The sequence below is a fragment of the Panulirus ornatus genome, chromosome 73, assembly GCF_036320965.1.
Source record: "Panulirus ornatus isolate Po-2019 chromosome 73, ASM3632096v1, whole genome shotgun sequence".
NCBI classification, from domain to species: Eukaryota; Metazoa; Arthropoda; class Malacostraca; order Decapoda; family Palinuridae; genus Panulirus; species Panulirus ornatus.
The window spans coordinates 12,444,637-12,467,392 of NC_092296.1; the positions used below are offsets into that span (position 1 = coordinate 12,444,637).

General features: G+C 42.4%; 1 protein-coding gene across 1 annotated transcript in view; it reads right to left on the reverse strand.

Annotated features, from left to right (window-relative positions):
- The window catches only part of Taf8 (TBP-associated factor 8), a 113,015-nt gene that overhangs the window by 23,367 nt on the left and 66,892 nt on the right, over positions 1–22,756 (reverse strand). Inside the window, exon 4 of the mRNA XM_071661480.1 lies at positions 4,996–5,153. Within this exon, the coding sequence (XP_071517581.1) occupies positions 4,996–5,153 (158 nt within the window). The remainder of the gene's footprint in view (positions 1–4,995; positions 5,154–22,756) is intronic.

Here is a 22,756-nt window from a genome sequence, read left to right on the forward strand (position 1 = left end):
ACCTTGCTCTTATTCACATTTACTCTCACCTTTCTTCTTTCACACACTTTACCAAACTCAGTCACCAGGTTCTACAGTTTCTCACACGAATCAGCCACCAGCGCTGTATCATCAGCGAATAACAACTGACTCACTTCCCAAGCTCTCTCATCCCCAACAGACTGCATACTTGCCCCTCTTTCCAAAACTCTTGCATTCACCTCCCTAACAACCCCATCCATAAACAAATTAAACAACCATGGAGACCCCACACACCCCTGCCGCAAACCTACATTCACTGAGAAACAATCACTTTCCTCTCTTCCTACACGTACACATGCCTTACATCTTCGATAAAAACTTTCCACTGCTTCTAACAACTTCCCTCCCATACCATATAATCTTAATACCTTCCACACAGCATCTCTATCAGCTCTATCATATGCCTTCTCCAGATCCATAAATGCTACTTACAAATCCATTTGCTTCTCTAAGTATTTCTCACATACATTCTTCAAAGCAAACACCTGACCCACACATCCTCTACCACTTCTGAAACAACATTGCTCTTCCCCAATCTGATGCTCTGTACATGCCTTCACCCTCTTAATCAATACCCTCCCATATAATTTCCCAGGAATACTCAACAAACTTATACCTCTGTAATTTGAGCACTCACTTTTATCCACTTTGCCTTTGTACAATGACACTATGCAAGCATTCCACTAATCCTCAGGCACCTCACCATGAGTCATATATACATTAAATAACAATACAGTCACCCCCTTTTTTGATAAATTCTACTGCAATACCATCCAAACCGGCTGCCTTGCCGGCTTTCATCTTCTGCAAAGCTTTTACTACCTCTTCTCTGTTTACCAAATCCTTCTCCCTAACCCATTCACTTTGCACACCACCTCGACCAAAACACCCTATGTCTGCCAATCTATCATCAAACACATTCAACAAACCTTCAAAATACTCACTCCATCTCCTTCTCACATCACCACTACTTGTTATCACTTCCCCATTAGTCCCCTTCACTGAAGTTCCCATTTGTTCCCTTGTCTTACGCACTTTAATTACCTACTTCCAAAACATCTTTTCATTCTCCCTAAAATTTAATGATACTCTCTCACCCTAAATCTCATTTGCCCTTTTTTTCACCTCTTGCACCTTTCTCTTGACCTCCTGCCTCTTTCTTTTATACATCTCCAACTCATTTGCATTATTTCCCAGCAAAAATCGTCCAAATGCATCTCTCTTCTCTTTCACTAATAATCTTACTTCATCCCACCACTCACTACCCTTTCTAATCTGCCCACCTCCAACACTTCTCATGCCACAAGCATCTTTTGCGCAAGCCATCACTGCTTCCCTAAATACATCCCACTCCTCCCCCACTCCCCTTATGTCCTTTGTTCTCACCTTTTTCCATTCTGTACTCAGTGTCTCCTGGTACTTCCTCACACAAGTCTCCTTCCCAAGCTCACCTACTCTCACCACTCTCTTCACCCCAACATTCTCTCTTCTTTTCTGAAAACCCCTACAAATCTTCACCTTCGCCTCCACAAGATAATGATCAGACATCCCTCCAGTTGCACCTCTCAGCACATTAACATCCAAAAGTCTCTCTTTTGCGCGCCTATCAATTAACATGTAATCCAATAATGCTCTCTGGCCATCTCTCCTACTTACATACGTATACTTATGTATATCTCTCTTTTTAAAATAGGTATTCCCAATCACCAGTCCTTTTTCAGCACATAAATCTACAACCTCTTCACCATTTCCATTTACAACACTGAACACCCCATGTACACCAATTATTCCCTCAACTGCCACATTACTCATCTTTGCATTCAAATCACCCATCACTATAACCCGGTCTCGTGCATAAAAACTACTAACACACTCACTCAGCTGCTCCCAAAACACTTGCCTCTCATGATCTTTCTTCTCATGCCCAGGTGCATATGCACCAATAATCACCCATCTCTCTCCATCTACTTTCAGTTTTACCCATATCAATCTAGAGTTTACTTTCTTACACTCTATCATATACTCCCTCCACTCCTTGCTCTTGTCCTCTCACTAACCCCTGACTTTACTCCCAAGACATTCCCAAACCACTCTTCCTCTTTACCCTTGAGCTTTGTTTCACTCATTGCCAAAACATCCAGGTTCCCTTCCTCAAACATACTACCTATCTCTCCTTTTTTCTCATCTTGGTTACATCCACACACATTTAGACACCCCAATCTGAGCCTTCGAGGAGGATGAGCACTCTCCGCATGACCCCTCTTCTGTTTCCCCTTTTAGAAAGTTAAAATATTTTTTATTATTTATTATTTTATTTTGCTTTGTCGCTGTCTCCCGCGTTTGCGAGGTAGCGCAAGGAAACAGACGAAAGAAATGGCCCAACCCACCCCCATACACACGTATATACATACACGTCCACACACGCAAATATACATACCTATACATCTCAATGTACACATATGTATACACACAGACACATACATATATACCCATGCACACAATTCACAGTCTGCCTTTATTCATTTCCATTGCCACCTCGCCACACATGGAATACCAACCCCCTCATGTGTGCGAGGTAGCGCTAGGAAAAGACAACAAAGGCCCCATTCGTCCACACTCAGTCTCTAGCTGTCATGCAATAATGTCCGAAACCACAGCTCCCTTTCCACATCCAGGCCCCACACAACTTTCCATGGTTTACCCCAGACGCTTCACATGCACTGATTCAATCCACTGACAGCACGTCAACCCCGGTATACCACATCGATCCAATTCACTCTTTTCCCTGCCCGCCTTTCACCCTCCTGCATGTTCAGGCCCTGATCACTCAAAATCTTTTTCACTCCATCTTTCCACCTCCAATTTGGTCTCCCACTTCTCCTCGTTCCCTCCATCTCCGACACATATATATTCTCTTGGTCAATCTTTCCTCACTCATTCTCTCCATGTGCCTAAACCATTTCAAAACACCCTCTTCTGCTCTCTCAACCATGCTCTTTTTATTTCCACACATCTCTCTTACCCTTACATTACTTACTCGATCAAACCACCTCACACCACACCTTGTCCTCAAACATCTCATTTCCAGCACATCCACCCTCCTGCGCACAACTCTATCCATAGCCCACGCCTCACAACCATACAACATTGTTGGAACCACTATTCCTTCAAACATACCCATTTTTGCTTTCCAAGATAATGTTCTCGACTTCCACACATTCTTCAAGGCTCCCAGGATTTTCGCCCCCTACCCCACCCTATGATTCACTTCCGCTTCCATGGTTCCATCCGCTGCCAGATCCACTCCCAGATATCTGAAACACTTTACTTCCTCCAGTTTTTCTCCATTCAAACTTACCTCCCAATTGACTTGACCCTCAACCCTACTGTACCTAATAACCTTGCTCTTATTCACATTTACTCTTAACTTTCTTCTTTCACACACTTTACCAAACTCAGTCACCAGCTTCTGCAGTTTCTCACATGAATCAGCCACCAGCGCTGTATCATCAGCGAACAACAACTGATATATATTTATATATCTGAAAACTTCTACAAAGTTTTATATCAGCTACTCAACAGTGAATCTATCTGGAATGTTTAGAAAATTAGGTAAATTTCAAAATATCACTGTCCTGATCACATAAGGAATGTTTCAAGAGAATAATAGTCATTTTCTATACTTTTCAGACAAAATCAATTAGAAAATAGCACTTATTATCCCAGCATCATGGGGTACTAGGACTCTCCAGATTTCTGCCTAACTCTACTGCCAATGAGAGTGAGGGCTCAGACAGTAGTAGCAATGGCCCCTCCCATGAACTTTTCCCTTCTAAAAGACCTTCCTTTTTTGTTACCAACATTCGTGGACTCTCTAGCAACATATCTTCTGTTGAACACTATCTATCTAGAACCTGTCCTAAAATCATACTTCTCTTTGAGACACACTAGCTAATGATGTTCTCACTAGCCCCCTTTTCATATCTAACTATAATCACTCACAATTCTGGTTCAATGGTGGCAACTGTGCTTATTCCAAAATCATCACACCTGTTGCCTGCCTAAGGGACTTTGAGTTCCCAAACTCTGATGTTATGTGGTTCAAGGTCTGTCTCCCAACTAACACACTTTTCCTCTGTTTTCCCTATTGTCCTCCTAATTCTACAAATTTTACATCTTTCTTCGACTATCTAAATTCCTACCATGAGACTGTAGCACCTTCACATCTGCAAGCTGAGATCCTTTTCTTAGGAGATTTCAACATTCACTGTAGGGAGTGGTCGAATTCATCCCATACAGATGGGTGGGGATCAAAGCCCTCACATTCTCCATTCTCAATGATCTACAAAAAAAATTATTTCCCACCCTACTAATATTCCTGACTGCTGTGGCCACTCTCCTTACATTCTGGATCTGTTTTTCACCTCTAATCCACCTGCTGTAACTAAACAATCTTGCTGCCAATTGGTTCATCTGATCATACTCTCATAAATGCTTCTTTTCTAAACCCCCCCCCCCGTCCCCTTGTAGCCCCTTCTAAATGTAAATATTGGCACTTCAATAAAGCTGACTGGAATAATTCACAAAATTCTCTTCTGACTTTCCTTATAATTTACGTAAATTACTGCCTCATATGTGTTGATGCTTCTGTCTGCACCAAATGCATAACTGAGGTTATCATTGGGAAAATGGAAGCATTTATCCCTTATTTCTCACAGAAAACCTCTTCTTCCAACCCATGGTTCAACTGTTCCTGTTCTGAGTCCATTAAGGCAAGGGATCAGGCATATCAGGCTTGGAAAAACTCCCCTTCCTTGGACTCCTAGGCAGCATTTCCCACTGCTTGTAATCACAGCAAGTACATTATCCATTAGGCAAAGCACACCTTTACTCGAAGAAAAAGCAGCTAGTTTTCTGACCTAGTCCAATGTTTTGTTTTTAGAAACAAAAAGCAGAATGTATCACAGTACTCACGCATAAATTCCTTGTCGTCGGTGAAAAAAAGGTTTTGTGTATCACTGGTTTTGGCAGCAAATTTGGTTAATGCTCTCTCTATGTCTCTTTTCTGAGCAGCAGCCTTCTCCCTAATAGCTTCATATTCTGTCACTGGCTGCTTGTATGTGTGGGAGAAACTGAAAGTAAAAAAAAAGTAATTGCACATAACAACCATACTCATCTCTATATACATCTTTAAGAGGTTTTCAGAAATTATACATCATAAGGGAGGTGTCAGATCACAATTATATAATCGTGTGGACATAGTCCGAATTGTCAGTAAGATGATAATGCCAATTTCATTATACCAAAGGTAAGTGATGTGATCTGAAACAAAGTTAAAGACAGAAAAAAGTTGCTGCAAAACAGAGTAATGTAGCAACCTCGAGAACTTAATAGAAGTCTCAAGGTTTGTGGCATATATAGCCCACAAAACAGGATTATATAGCAACCTCAAGAACTTGGTATGTGGCATACATAGGCCAGAAAATAGATATCAACCCCTTAGGGAACACCCTATGTAAACATATTCCTGACCCCTCGTCTTGCCACCTCATTCTACATACATATTGCTGTATTATCAAAAGTAAAACAAAGCTTATGATAGAAAATAATACAACCATTAAATCTTTCAAACATAAGTTTGCATCAGAAGTATCCCCTGATGGAGACTCCTCAATATCTTAGCAAGGGTTTTTTGTGGCAAAAACACCAATGCACGGCAGATTTGTTAGCATTATACACTTTTTCTGGGGTGAAGTTTTCCGCTGCCACTAACTGTGCAAATTCATCCATAAACTATGTTGCAGCTTTGTGATAAGTAGCTAATGTTACAAATGACCACAGGATGGTAGTTAGCTTTGGTCGACTCATGTTATTATTGTTGTTTTATTGTTATCATCAAGGCAGCCAGCCCACACTGCGTCAGCCCCAGCCAGGCAGCCGGCTTGTACTCTATCTCTCTCACCATGTATGTATTGCTGTTGGCTGTTTGATAAAGAATTGGAGTTTTTATCGATTCTTTTAATACTACTTTTAATACTGAACTACAAACTTCCATGCCAACACTATACTTTTCTCTGTTCACACTATATGCTGAAATTCCTTGTCTCCACTTAAATTTGTGTAATCATCCTTGTGAATATTCACAGCCATAGTCTAGCTTTAGTTCTCTATGAAAAACTTTGGCCTCCTCAATAAGCATCTCCCCAGAAATGCTTACACGTTCATTACGTCAAAGCTTAAACCACTTTACAAGTGGACTATCTAATTCTGTATTCCTGGCAGCTTTCAAATGTTTTCAAAACTTTAAACTTTTTTGGCTTTCATTTTCAACAAAAAACAGAATATAAGAAATTAACAAGACTATTAATTAGTTCAGTTGCAGTGTAAAAAGATTTTGGCGCCTTAGCACTGCTAACAGCACCAACCTGGTGGCAGATCCACAAACTAATGGCAGCAGATTCAAAATGTGCTTGACCATGGAAGTTGCCAGACCACAGAGTAAAGGATTAGAGAGTTACAAACTGCACTGTCTTTTAAAAGCAACTTCCATTTGTCTCCCCACCTCTCACTAACCTTTCTTATCCGCTCACCTTTCAACATACATCAAAAATTTCTCTTCCATATGTGAGCATGGTTTCCAAAAAAAATCTCTCATCCCTCACTGACTCCCCTAATGTGAATGAATGTGGCCTTTTTTTGACTGTTTTTCCTGGCACTACCTCGTTGAAGTAGGGGGTGGGAAGAAGCAATGCTGTTTCCTGTGGGGCATGATGGTGCCAAGAACAGATGAAGGCAAGCAAATATGAATATGTACATGTGTGTATATTTTCATACTATTCGCCATTTCCCGTGTTAGCGCGGTAGCGTTAAGGTCACAGGACTGGGCCTTTGAGTGAATATCTTCACCTGGCCCCCTTCTCTGTTCCTTCTTTTGGAAAATTAAAAAAAAAAAAAAAAAAGAGAGAGAGAGAGAGGGGAGGATTTCCAGCCACCTGCTCCCTCCCCTTTTAGTCGCCTTCTACGGCACGCAGGGAATACGTGGGAAGTATTCTTTCTCCCCTATCCGTAGGGATAGGGGAGAATATTTATTATATATTTTTTTTATTTTTTTTTTATTATACTTTGTCGCTGTCTCCCGCGTTTGCGAGGTAGCGCAAGGAAACAGACGAAAGAAATGGCCCAACCCCCCCTATACACATGTATATACATACGTCCACACACGCAAATATACATACCTACACAGCTTTCCATGGTTTACCCCAGACGCTTCACATGCCTTGATTCAATCCACTGACAGCACGTCAACCCCGGTATACCACATCACTCCAATTCACTCTATTCCTTGCCCTCCTTTCACCCTCCTGCATGTTCAGGCCCCGATCACACAAAATCTTTTTCACTCCATCTTTCCACCTCCAATTTGGTCTCCCTCTTCTCCTCGTTCCCTCCACCTCCGACACATATATCCTCTTGGTCAATCTTTCCTCACTCATTCTCTCCATGTGCCCAAACCACTTCAAAACACCCTCTTTTGCTCTCTCAACCACGCTCTTTTTATTTCCACACATCTCTCTTACCCTTACGTTACTCACTCGATCAAACCACCTCACACCACACATTGTCCTCAAACATCTCATTTCCAGCACATCTATCCTCCTGCGCACAACTCTATCCATAGCCCACGCCTCGCAACCATACAACATTGTTGGAACCACTATTTCTTCAAACATACCCATTTTTGCTTTCCGAGATAATGTTCTCGACTTCCACACATTCTTCAAGGCCCCCAGAATTTTCGCCCCCTCCCCCACCCTATGATCCACTTCCGCTTCCATGGTTCCATCCGCTGCCAGATCCACTCCCAGATATCTAAAACACTTCACTTCCTCCAGTTTTACTCCATTCAAACTCACCTCCCAATTGACTTGACCCTCAACCCTACTGTACCTAATAACCTTGCTCTTATTCACATTTACTCTTAACTTTCTTCTTTATTATATATATATATATTTTTTTCATTATATTATTATTTTATTTATTAATTGTGCTTTATTGCTGTCTCCCACATTAGTGAGGTAGTGCAAGGAAACAGACGAAAGAATGGCCTAACCCACCCACATACACATGTATATACATACACGTCCACACACGCAAATATACATACCTATACATCTCAACGTATATTTTTTTTTCTTTTTTTTTTTTTTTATACTTTGTCGCTGTCTCCCACGTTTGCGAGGTAGCGCAAGGAAACAGACAAAAGAAATGGCCCAACCCACCCCCATACACATGTATATACATACGTCCACACACGCAAATATACATACCTCCACAGCTTTCCATGGTTTACCCCAGACGCTTCACATGCCTTGATTCAATCCACTGACAGCACGTCAACCCCGGTATACCACATCGCTCCAATTCACTCTATTCCTTGCCCTCCTTTCACCCTCCTGCATGTTCAGGCCCCGATCACACAAAATCTTTTTCACTCCATCTTTCCACCTCCAATTTGGTCTCCCTCTTCTCCTTGCTCCCTCCACCTCCGACACATATATCCTCTTGGTCAATCTTTCCTCACTCATCCTCTCCATGTGCCCAAACCACTTCAAAACACCCTCTTCTGCTCTCTCAACCACACTCTTTTTATTTCCACACATCTCTCTTACCCTTACGTTACTCACTCGATCAAACCACCTCACACCACACATTGTCCTCAAACATCTCATTTCCAGCACATCCATCCTCCTGCACAGAACTCTATCCATAGCCCACACCTCGCAACCATACAACATTGTTGGAACCACTATTCCTTCAAACATACCCATTTTTGCTTTCCGAGATAATGTTCTCGACTTCCACACATTCTTCAAGGCCCCCAGAATTTTCGCCCCCTCCCCCACCCTATGATCCACTTCCGCTTCCATGGTTCCATCCGCTGCCAGATCCACTCCCAGATATCTAAAACACTTCACTTCCTCCAGTTTTTCTCCATTCAAACTCACCTCCCAATTGACTTGACCCTCAACCCTACTGTACCTAATAACCTTGCTCTTATTCACATTTACTCTTAACTTTCTTCTTCCACACACTTTACCAAACTCAGTCACCAGCTTCTGCAGTTTCTCACATGAATCAGCCACCAGCGCTGTATCATCAGCGAACAACAACTGACTCACTTCCCAAGCTCTCTCATCACAAACAGACTTCATACTTGCCCCTCTTTCCAAAACTCTTGCATTTACCTCCCTAACAACCCCATCCATAAACAAATTAAACAACCATGGAGACATCACACACCCCTGCCGCAAACCTACATTCACTGAGAACCAATCACTTTCCTCTCCTCCTACACGTACACATGCCTTACATCCTCGATAAAAACTTTTCACTCCTTCTAACAACTTGCCTCCCACACCATATATTCTTAATACCTTCCACAGAGCATCTCTATCAACTCTATCATATGCCTTCTCCAGATCCATAAATGCTACATACAAATCCATTTGCTTTTCTAAGTATTTCTCACATACATTCTTCAAAGCAAACACCTGATCCACACATCCTCTACCACTTCTGAAACCACACTGCTCTTCCCCAATCTGATGCTCTGTACATGCCTTCACCCTCTCAATCAATATCCTCCCATATAATTTACCAGGAATACTCAACAAACTTATACCTCTGTAATTTGAGCATTCACTCTTATCCCCTTTGCCTTTGTACAATGGCACTATGCACGCATTCCGCCAATCCTCAGGCACCTTACCATGAGTCATACATACATTAAATAACCTTACCAACCAGTCAACAATACAGTCACCCCCTTTTTTAATAAATTCCACTGCAATACCATCCAAACCTGCTGCCTTGCCGGCTTTCATCTTCCGCAAAGCTTTCACTACCTCTTCTCTGTTTACCAAATCATTTTCCCTAACCCTCTCACTTTGCACACCACCTCGACCAAAACACCCTATATCTGCCACTCTATCATCAAACACATTCAACAAACCTTCAAAATACTCACTCCATCTCCTTCTCACATCACCACTACTTGTTATCACCTCCCCATTTGCGCCCTTCACTGAAGTTCCCATTTGCTCCCTTGTCTTACGCACTTTATTTACCTCCTTCCAGAACATCTTTTTATTCTCCCTAAAATTTAATGATACTCTCTCACCCCAACTCTCATTTGCCCTTTTTTTCACCTCTTGCACCTTTCTCTTGACCTCCTGTCTCTTTTATACATCTCCCACTCAATTGCATTTTTTCCCTGCAAAAATCGTCCAAATGCCTCTCTCTTCTCTTTCACTAATACTCTTACTTCTTCATCCCACCACTCACTACCCTTTCTAATCAACCCACCTCCCACTCTTCTCATGCCACAAGCATCTTTTGCGCAATCCATCACTGATTCCCTAAATACATCCCATTCCTCCCCCACTCCCCTTGCTTCCATTGTTCTCACCTTTTTCCATTCTGAACTCAGTCTCTCCTGGTACTTCCTCACACAGGTCTCCTTCTCAAGCTCACTTACTCTCACCATCCTCTTCACCCCAACATTCACTCTTCTTTTCTGAAAACCCATACAAATCTTCACCTTAGCCTCCACAAGATAATGATCAGACATCCCTCCAGTTGCACCTCTCAGCACATTAACATCCAAAAGTCTCTCTTTCGCACGCCTGTCAATTAACACGTAATCCAATAACGCTCTCTGGCCATCTCTCCTACTTACATAAGTATACTTATGTATATCTCGCTTTTTAAACCAGGTATTCCCAATCATCAGTCCTTTTTCAGCACATAAATCTACAAGCTCTTCACCATTTCCATTTACAACACTGAACACCCCATGTATACCAATTATTCCCTCAACTGCCACATTACTCACCTTTGCATTCAAATCACCCATCACTATAACCCGGTCTCGTGCATCAAAACCACTAACACACTCATTCAGCTGCTCCCAAAACACTTGCCTCTCTTGATCTTTCTTCTCATGCCCAGGTGCATATGCACCAATAAGCACCCACCTCTCTCCATCAACTTTCAGTTTTACCCATATTAATCGAGAATTTACTTTCTTACACTCTATCACATACTCCCACAACTCCTGTTTCAGGAGTACTGCTACTCCTTCCCTTGCTCTTGTCCTCTCACTAACCCCTGACTTTACTCCCCAGACATTCCCAAACCACTCTTCCCCTTTACCCTTGAGCTTCGTTTCACTCAGAGCCAAAACATCCAGGTTCCTTTCCTCAAACATACTACCTATCTCTCCTTTTTTCACATCTTGGTTACATCCACACACATTTAGGCACCCCACTCTGAGCCTTCGAGGAGGATGAGCACTCCCCGCGTGACTCCTTCTTCTGTTTCCCATATATATATATATATATATATATATATATATATATATATATATATATATATATATATACACATGTACATAATTCATACTGTCTGCCTTTATTCATTCCCATCGCCACCTCGCCACACATGTAATTACAACCCCCTCCCCACCTCATGTGTGCAAGGTAGTGCTAGGAAAAGACAACAAAGGCCACATTCGTTCACACTCAGTCTCTAGCTGTCATGTAACAATGCACCGAAACCACAGCTCCCTTTCCACATCCAGGCCCCACAAAACTTTTCATGGTTTACCCCAGATGCTTCACATGCCTTGATTCAATCCACTGACAGCACGTCGACCCCGGCACACCACATCGTTCCAATGCACTCTATTCCTTGCACGTCTTTCATCCTCCTCCATACCATCCAAACCCACTGCCTTGCCGGCTTTCATCTTCCACAAAGCTTTTACTATCTCCTCTCTGTTTACCAAATCATTCTCCCTTACCCTCTCACTTTGCACACCACCTCGACTAAAACACCCTATATCTGCCACTCTATCATCAGACACATTCAACAAACCTTCAAAATACTCACTCCATCTCCTTCTCACATCACCACTACTTGTTATCACCTCCCCATTAGCCCCCTTCACTGATGTTCCCCTTTGTTCCCTTGTCTTACACACTTTATTTACCTCTTTCCAAAACATCTTTTTATTCTCCCTAAAATTTAATGATACTCTCTCACCACAACTCTCATTTGCCCTCTTTTTCACCTCTTGCACCTTTCTCTTGACCGTCTGCCTCTTTCTTTTATACATCCCCCACTCAATTGCATTATTTCCCTGCAAAAATCGTCCAAATGCCTCTCTCTACTCTTTCACTAATAATCTTACTTCTTCATCCCACCACTCACTACCCTTTCTAATCTGCCCACCTCCCATGCTTCTCATGCCACAAGCTTGTTTTGCGCAAGCCATCACTGCTTCCCTAAATACATCCCATTCCTCCCCTAATCCCCTTACCTCCTTTGTTCTCACCTTTTTCCATTCTGTACTCAGTCTCTCCTGGTACTTCCTCACAAAAGTCTCCTTCCCAAGCTCACTTACTCTCACCACTCTCTTCACCCCAACATTGTCTCTTCTTTTCTGAAAACCTTTACAAATCTTCACCTTCGCCTCCACAAGATAATGATCAAACATCCCTCCAGTTGCACCTCTCAGCACATTAACATCCAAAAGTCTCTCTTTCACGCACCTATCAATTAACATGCAATCCAATAATGCTCTCTGGCCATCTCTCCTACTTACATAAGTATACTTATGTATATCTCTTTTTAAACCAGGTATTCCCAATCACCAGTCCATTTTCAGCGCACAAATCTACAAGCTCTTCACCATTTCATTTACAACACTGACCACCCCATGTACACCAATTATTCCCTCAACTGCCACATTACTTACCTTTGCATTCAAATCACCCATCACTATAACCTGGTCTCGTGCATCAAAACTACTAACACACTCACTCAGCTGCTCCCAAAACACTTGCCTCTCATGATCTTTCTTCTCATGCCCAGGTGCATATGCACCAATAATCACCCATCTCTCTCCATCCACTTTCAGTTTTACCCATATCAATCTACAGTTTACTTTCTTACACTCTATCACATGCTCCCAACACTCCTGTTTCTGGAGTACTGCTACTCCTTCCCTTGCTCTTGTCCTCTCACCAACCCCTGACTTTATTCCCAAGACATTCCCAAACCACTCTTCCCCTTTACCCTTTAGCTTCGTTTCACTCAGAGCCAGAACATCTAGGTTCCTTTCCTCAAACATACTACCTATGTCTCCTTTTTTCTCATCTTGGTTACATCCACATACATTTAGACACCCCAATCTGAGCCTTCGAGGAGGATGAGCACTCCCCACGTGACTCCTTGTTCTGTTTCCCCTTTTAGAAAGTTATAATACAAGGAGGGGAGGGTTTCTATCCCCCCGCTCTCGTCCCCTTTAGTCGCCTTCTACGACATGTGAGGAATAAGTAAGAAGTATTCTATCTCTCCTATCCCAGGGATATTTATATTATTTTATTATACTTTGTCACTGTCTCCTGCGTTAGCGAGGTAGCACAAGGAAACAGACGAAAGAATGGTGAACCCACCCACATACACATGTATATACATACATGTCTACACACACACATATACATACCTATAAATTTCAACACATACATATATATATATATATATATATATATATATATATATATATATATATATATATATATATATATATATATATATACATATATATACATACACAGATATACACAAATGTACACACGCACATAATTCATACTTGCTGCCTCAATTCATTCCCGTCGCCACCCCGCCACACATGAAATGGCAACCCCCTCCCCCTACATGTGTGCAAGACAGCACTAGGAAAAGACAACAAAAGCCACATTCGTTCACACTCAGTCTCTAGCTGTCACGTATAATGCACTGAAACCACAGCTCCCTTTCCATATCCAGGTCCCACAAAACTTTCCATGGTTTACCCCAGATGCTTCACATGTCCTCTTTCAATCCACTGACAGCATGTCGACCCCGGTATACCACATCATTCCAATTCACTCTACTCCTTGCAAACCTTTCACCCTTCTGCATGTTCAGGCCCCGATTGCTCAAAATCTTTTTCACTCCATCTTTCCACCTCCATTTTGGTCTCCCACTTCTCATTCCCTCAACCTTTGACACATATATCCTCTTTGTCAATCTTTCCTAACTCATTCTCTCCATGTGACCAAACCATTTCAATGCATCCTCTTTTGCTCTCTCAATCACACTCTTTCTATTTCATACTCTTAATACCTTCCACAGAGCATCTCTATCAACTCTATCATATGCCTTCTCCAGATCCATAAATGCTACATACAAGTCCATTTGTTTTTCTAAGTATTTCTCACATACATTCTTCATAGCAAACACCTGATCCACACATCCTATATGTAGACACTTCTGAAACCACACTGCTCTTGCCCAATCTGATGCTCTGTACATGCCTTCACCCTCTCAATCAATACCCTCCCATATAATTTCCCAGGAATACTCAACAAACTTACACCTCTGTAATTTGAACACTCACCCTTATCCCCTTCGTCCTTGTACAATAGCACTAACCATCCATTCCTCCAATCCTCAGGCACTTCACCATGAGCCATACATACACTGAATATCCTCACCAAGTCAACACAGTCACCCCCTTTTTTAATAAATTTCCTACAATACCATCCAAACCTGCCACCTTGCCAGCTTTCATCTTCCACAAAGCTTTTTCTACCTCTTCTCTGTTTACCAAATCATTCTCCCTAACCCTCTGACTTCGCACACCACCTCGACCAAAACACTTTATCATCTAACACATTCAACACACCTTCAAAATAATCACTCAATCTCCTTCTCACATCACCACAACTTGTTATTACATCCCCATTAGTCCCCTTCACCGATGTTCCCATTGGTTCTCTTGTCTTACGCACTTTATTTACCTCCTTCAAAACACATTTTTATTCTCCCTAGATTTTAATGATACTCTCTCACCCCAACTCTCATTTGCCCTTTTTTTTCTTTTACCTCTTGCACCTTTCTCTTGACCTCCTGCCTCTTTCTTTTATACATCTCCCAGTCATTTCCACTATTTCCCTGAAAAAATCGTCCAAACACCTCTCTCTTTTCTTTCACTGATAATCTTACTTCATCCCACCACTCACTACCCTTTCTAATCTGCCCACCTCCCACGCTTTTCATGCCACAAGCATCTTTTGCGCAAGCCATCACTGCTTCCCTAAATACATCCCATTCCTCCCCCACTCTCCTTACGTCCTTTGTTCTCACCTTTTTCCATTCTGTACTCAGTCTCTCCTGGTACTTCCTCACACAAGTCTCCTTCCAAAGCTCACTTACTCTCACCACTCTCTTCACCTCAACATTCTCTCTACAAATCTTCACCTTCGCCTCCACAAGATAATGATCAGACATCCCTCCAGTTGCACCTCTCAGCATATTAACATCCAAAAGTCTCTCTTTCACACGCATATCAATTAACACGTAATCTAATAAAGCTCTCTGGCCATCTCTCCTACTTACATATGTATACTTATGTATATATCTCTTTAAACCAGGTTATCCCAATCACCAGTCCTTTCTCAGCACACAAATCTGCAAGCTCTTCACCATTTCCATTTACAACACTGTACACCACATGTACACCAATTATTCCCTCAACTGCCACATTACTCACCTTTGCATTCAAATCACCCTTCACTATAACCCGGTCTCATGCATCAAAACTACTAACACACTCAGCTGCTCCAAAATCACTTGCCTCTCATGATCTTTCTTCTCATGCCCATGTTCATAGGCACCAATAATCACCCATCTTACCATCCACATTCAGTTTTACCCATATCAATCTAGAGTTTACTTTCTTACACTCTATCATATACTCCCATAACTCTTTCAGAAGTTGTGCTACACTTTCCTTTGCTCTTCTCCTCTCACCAACTCCTGACTTTACTCCCAAAACATGTCAGTTTGCAGCAGAGATGTGTGATGTCTCCATGGTTGTTTAATTTGTTTATGGATGGGGTTGATAGGGAGGCGAATGCAAGAGTTTTGGAGAAAGGGGCAAGAATGCAGTCTGTTATGGATGAGTGGGCTTAGGAAGTAAGTCAGTTGTTGTTCGCTGATGATAAAACGCTGGTGGCTGATTTGGGTGAGAAACTGCAGAAGCTAGTGACTGAGTTTGGTAACTTGTGTGAGAGAGAAAAGCTGAGAGTAAATGTGGGGTTGAGCAACAAGTTAACTGGGAGGTAAGTCTGAATGGAGAAAAACTGAAGGTAGTGAAGTGTTTTAGATATCTTTGAGTGGATTTAGCAGCAGATGGAAGCGGAAATGAGTCACAGGGTGGGGGAGGGGGCGAAGGTTCTAGGAGCGTTGAAAAATGTGTGGAAGGAGAAAACATTATCTCGGAGTAAAAATGGTTATATTTGAAGGAATAGTGGTTCTAACAACATTATATGGTTACGAGTTGTGGGCTATAGATAGGGTTATGCCGATAAGGGTGGATGTGTTGGAAATGAGATGTCTGAGGGCAATATGTGGTGTGAGGTGCTTTGATCAAGTAATGAAATGGTAAGAGAAATGTGTGGTAATAAAAATTGTGGTTGAGAGAGCAGAAAAGGGTGTATTGAAATGGTTTGGTCACATTGAGAGAATGAGTGAGGAAAGATTGACAAAGAGGATATATGTGTCAGAGGTGGAGGGAACGAGGAGAAGTGGGAGACCAAATTGGAGTTGGAAAGATGGAGTGAAAAAGATTTTGAGTGATCGGGGCCTGAACATGCATGAGGATGAAAGGCATGCAAGGAATAGAGTGAATTGGAACGATGTGGTATACCGGGGTTGACGTGCTGTCAATGGATTAAACCAGGGCATGTGAAGCGTCTAGGGTAAACCATGGAAAGTTCTGTGGGGCCTGGATGTGGATAGGGAGCTGGGGTTTCGGTGCATTATTACATGACAGCTAGAGACTGTGTGAACGAATGGGGCCTTTGTTGTCTTTTCCTAGCGCTACCTCGCAAACATGAGAGGGGAGGGGGTTGTTATTACATACGTGGTGAGGTGGCGATGGGAATGAATAAAGGCAGACAGTATGAATCATGTGCATGTGTATATATGTGTATGTCTGTGTATGTATATATATGTATACATTGAAATATACAAGGTATGTATATGAGCGTGTGTAGACATGTATACATATACATGTGTATGTGGGTGGGTTAGACCATTCTTTCATCTGTTTCCTTGCACTACCTCACTAACGTGGGAGACGGCGACAAAGTATAATAATGATAATAGAAAAATATATACGAACTAAGTGTGCATTCATATGCACTTAGTTCATATTCATATACCTCTGTGTTGTACAGTTAGGTTCGGTAAAATGCTATCTGCTGCTGTGTGAGCTGCTGTGGGAAATGACCAACATGAGACAAAGGGTATTCGAGTACATAGTATTCGAAGTCATTTCCCTATTAGGGGCAATCACAGCCTACCGTTAGCACTCCCTCCTGTTGCACAGGGGTCTCGGGTTCGATCCTGGCTGTTGGAGGTTTGTATGTGAGCGAGTATTTTGAAGGTTTGTTGAATGTGTTTGATGATAGAGTGGCAGATATAGGGAGTTTTGGTCGAGGTGGTGTGCAAAGTGAGAGGGTTAGGGAGAATGATTTGGTAAACAGAGAAGAGGTAGTAAAAGCTTTGTGGAAGATGAAAGCCTGCAAGGCAGCTGGTTTGGATGGTATTGCAGTGGAATTTATTAAAAAAGGGGGTGACTGTGTTGTTGATTAGTTGGTAAGGTTATTTAATATATGTATGACTCATGGTGAAGTGCCTGAGGACTGGCAGAATGCTTGCATAGTGCCATTGTACAAAGGCAAAGGGGATAAAGGTGAGTGCTCAAATTACAGAGGTATAAGTTTGTTGAGTATTCCTGGGAATCTATATGGGAGGGTATTGACTGAGAGGGTGAAGGTATGTACAGAGCATCAGATTGGGGAAGAGCAGTGTGGTTTCAGAGGCGGTAGAGGATGTGTGGATCAGGTGTTTGCTTTGAAGAATGTATGTGAGAAATACTTAGAAAAGCAAATGGATTTGTATGTAGCATTTATGGATCTGGAGAAGGCATATGATAGAGCTGATAGAGATGCTCTGTGCAAGGTATCAAGAATATATGGTGTGGGAGGCAAATTGTTAGAAGCAGTGAAAAGTTTTTATCGAGGATGTAAGGCATGAGTATGAGTAGGAAGAGAGGAAAGTGATTGGTTCTCGGTGAATGTTTGTCTGCAGGAGGGGTGCATGATGTCTCCATAGTTGTTTAATTTCTATATGGATGAGGTTATTAGGGAGATGAATACAAGTGTTTTGGAAAGAGGGGCAAGTATGCAGTCTGTGGAGGATGAGAGAGCTTGGGAAGTGAGTCAGTTATTTTTTGCTGATGATACAGCACTAGTGGCTGATTCGGGTGAGGAACTGCTGAAGCCGGTGACTGAGTTTGGTAAATTGTGTGAAAGAAGAAAGCTGAGAGTAAATGTGAATAAGAGCAAGGTTATTAGGTACAGTAGGGTTGTGGGACAAGTCAATTGGGAGGTAAGTTGGAACGGAGAAAAACTGGAGGAAGTGAAGTGTTTTAGATATCTGGGAGTGGATTTGGCAGCGGATGCAGAAGTGAGTCATAGGGTTGGGGAGGAGGCGAAAGTTCTGGGAGCGTTGAAAAATGTGTGGAAAGCGAGAACGTTATCTCAGAAAGCAAAAACGGTTATGTTTGAAGGAATAGGGATTCCTACAATATTATATGGTTGTGAGGCGTGAGCTATAGATAGAGTTGTGCGGAGGAGGGTGGATGCACTGGAAATGAGATGTTTGAGGACAATATGTGGTGTTGTGAGGTGGTTTCATCAAGTAAGTAATGAAAGGGTAAGAGATTTGTGGTAAAAAAAGAGTGTGGTTGGGAGAGCAGAAGAGGGTGTTTTGAAATGGTTTGTTCACATGTAGAGGATAAGTGAGGAAACATTGACAAAGAGGATATATGTGTCAGAGGTGGAGGGAACGAGGAGAAGTGGGAGATCAAACTATAGGTGGAAAGATGGAGTGAAAAAGATTTTGAGTGATCAGGGCCTGAACGTGCAGGAGGGTGAAAGGCATGCAAGGAATAGAATGAACTGGAACGATTTGGTATACCAGGGGTCGACGTGCTGTCAATGGCTTGAACCAGGCCATGTGAAGCATCTGGGGTAAAGCCTGGAAAGTTTTGTCGGGCCTGGATGTGGAAAGAGAGCTGTAGTTTCGGTGCCTTATACATGATGGCTAGAGGCTGAGTGTGAACAAATGTGGCTTTTGTTGTCTTTTCCTAGTGCTACCTCGTGCACATGCAGGGGAAGTGGGTTGTCATTTCATGTGTGGCGGGGTGGCGACCCGAATGAATATGGGCAGACAGTATGACGTATGTGCATGTGTATATATGTATATGTCTGTGTGTGTACATATACGTATATGTTGAGATGTATAGCTATGTATATGTGGCATGTGTGGACGTGTATGTATATAAATGTGAATGTGGGTGGGCTGGGCCATTCTTTCGTCTGTTTCCTTGCGCTACCTCGCTAACGCGGGAGACAGCGACAAAGTATAATAAGAAAATAAATATAACATAAGCAGGAGAGATGGCCAGAAAGCGTTATTGGATTACGCGTTAATTGATAGGCCTGTGAAAGAGAGACTTTTGGATGTTAATGTGCTGAGAGGGGCAACTTCAAGGATGTCATTATCCTGTGGAGGTGAAGGCAAACATTTGCAGAAGTTTTCAGAAAAGAAGAGAGAATGGGGTGAAGACAGTGTTGAGAGTAAGTGAGCTTGGAAAGGAGACTTGTGTGAGGAAGTACCAGGAGAGAGTGAGTGCAGAATGGAAAAGGGTGAGAGCAAATGATGTAAGGGGAGTCGAGGAGGAATGGGATGTATTAAAGGAAGCAGTGATGGCTTCCGCAAAAGACGCCTGTGGCGGCTGAGAAAGGTGGGAGGAGGGCAGATTAGAAAGGGTAGTGAGTGGTGGGATGAAGAAGTAAGAGTATTAGTGAAAGAGAAAAGAAAGGCATTTGGACAATTTTTGCAGGGAAATAGTGAAAATGACTGGGTGACGTACAAAAAAAAAGAGGCAGGAGATTAAGAGAAAGGTGCAAGAGGTGACAAAGAGGGCAAATAAGAGTTGGGGTGAGAGAGTATTGTTGAATTTTAGGGAGAATAAAAAGATAGGGGATAGGGGAGAAAAAATACTTCCCACACATTCATCACGTGTCGTAGAAGGCGACTAAAGGGACGGGAGCAGGGGGCTGGAAACCCTCCCCTCCTTGTATTTTAACTTTCTAATAGGGGAAACAGAACAAGGAGTCATGCAAGGAGTGCTCATCCTCCTCAAAGGCTCAGATTGGGGTGTCTAAATGTCTGTGGATGTAACCAAGATGAGAAAAAAGGAGAGATAGGTAGTATGTTTGAGGAAAGGAACCTAGAAGTTTTGGCTCTGAGTGGAGTGAAGCCCAAGGGTAAAGGGGAAGAGTGGTTTGGGAATCTCTTGAGAGTAAAGTCAGGGGTCAGTGAGAGGACAAGAGCAAGGGAAGGAGTAGCACTACTCCTGAAACATGAGTGGTGGGAGTATGTGATAGAGTGTAAGAAAGTAAACTCTACATTGATATGGGTAAAACTGAAAGTGGATGGAGAGAGATGGGTGATTATTGGTGCATACGCACCTGGGCATGAGAAGAAAGATCATGAGAGGCAAGTGTTTTGGAAGCAGCTGAGTGAGTGTGTTAGTAGTTTTGATGCACGAGACTGAGTTAGAGTGATGGGTGATCTGAATGCAAAGGTGAGTAATGTGGCAGTTGAGGGAATAATTGGTGTACATGGGGTGTTCAGTGTTGTAAATGGAAATGGTGAAGAGCTTGTAGATTTATGTGCTGAAAAAGGACTGGTAATTGGGAATACCTAGTTTAAAAGAGAGATATACATAATTATACGTATGTAAGTAGGAGAAATGGCCAAAGAGCATTATTGGATTACTTGTTCATTGATAGGAGCGCAAAAGAGAGACTTTTGGATGTTAATGTGCTAAGAGGTGCAACTGGAGGGATGTCTGATCATTATCTTGTGGAGGAGAAGGTGAGGATTTGTAGAGGTTTTCAGAAAAGATGAGAGAATGTTGGGGTGAAGAGAGTTGTGAGAGTAAGTGAGCTTGGGAAGGAGACTTGTGTGAGGAAGTACCAGGAGAGAATGAGTACAGAATGGAAAAAGGTGAGAACAAAAGACATAAGGGGAGTGGGGGAGGAATGGGATGTATTTAGGGAAGCAGTGATGGCTTGTGCAAAAGATGCTTGTGGTATGAGAAGCATGGGAGGTGGGCAGATTAGAAAGGCTAGTGAGTGGTGGGATGAAGAAGTAAGATTATTAGTGAAAGAGAAGAGAGAGGCATTTGGATGATTTTTGCAGAGAAATAATGCAAATGACTAGAAGTATAAAAGAAAGAGGCAAGAGGTCAAGAGAAAGGTGCAAGAGGTGAAAAAGAGGGCAAATGAGAGTTGGGGTGAGAGAGTATCTTTAAATTTTAGGGAGAATAAAAAGATGTTTTGGAAGTAGGTAAATAAAGTGCATAAGACAAGGGAATCAATGGGAACTTCAGTGAAGGGGGCTAATGGGGAGGTGATAACAAGTAGTGGTGATGTGAGAAGGAGATAGAATGAGTATTTTGAAGGTTTGTTGAATGTGTTTGATGATAGAGTGGCAGATATAGAGTGTTTTGGTCGAGGTGGTGTGCAAAGTGAGAGGGTAAGGGAGAATGATTTGGTAAACAGAGAAGAGGTAGTAAAAGCTTTGCGGAAGATGAAAGCTGGCAAGGCAGTGGGTTTGGATGGTTTTGCAGTGAAAATTAAGAAAGGGGGTGACTGTATTGCTGACTGGTTGGTAAGGTTATTTAATGTATGTATGACTCATGGTGAGGTGCCCGAGGATTGGCGGAATGCGTGCATAGTGCCATTGTACAAAGGCAAAGGGGATAAAAGTGAGTGCTCAAATTACAGATATAAGTTTGTCGAGTATTCCTGGGAAATTATATGGGAGGGTATTGATTGAGAGGGTGAAGGCATGTACAGAGCATCAGATTGGGGAAGAGCAGTGTGGTTTCAGAAGTGGTAGAGGATGTGTGGATCAGGTGTTTGCTTTGAAGAATGTATGTGAGAAATACTTAGAAAAGCATATGGATCCATGGTCACATGGAGAGGATGAGTGAGGAAAGATTGACAAAGATAATATATGTGTCAGAGGTAGAGGAAAAGAGGAGAAGTGGGAGACCAAATTGGAGGTGGAAGGATGGAGTGAAAAAGATTTTCAGCGATTGGGGCCTGAACATACAGGAGGGTGAAAGGCGTGCAAGGAATAGAGTGAACTGGAATGAAGTGGTATACCAGGGTCAATGTGCTGTCAACAGATTGAACCAGGGCATGTGAAGCGTCAGGGCTAAACCATGGAAAGTTTTGTGGGGCCTGGATGTGGAAAGGGAGCTGTGGTTTTGGTGCATTACATATGAAAGCTAGAGACTGGGTGTGAATGAATGTGGCCTTTGCTGTCTTTTCCTAGCGCTACCTCGTGTGCACATGGGGGAAGCAGGTTGCCATTTCATGTGTGGTGGGGTGGCGATGGGAAAGGATGAAGGCAGCATGTATGAATATGTACAAGTGTATATATGTATATGTCTATGTATGTATACATTGAAATG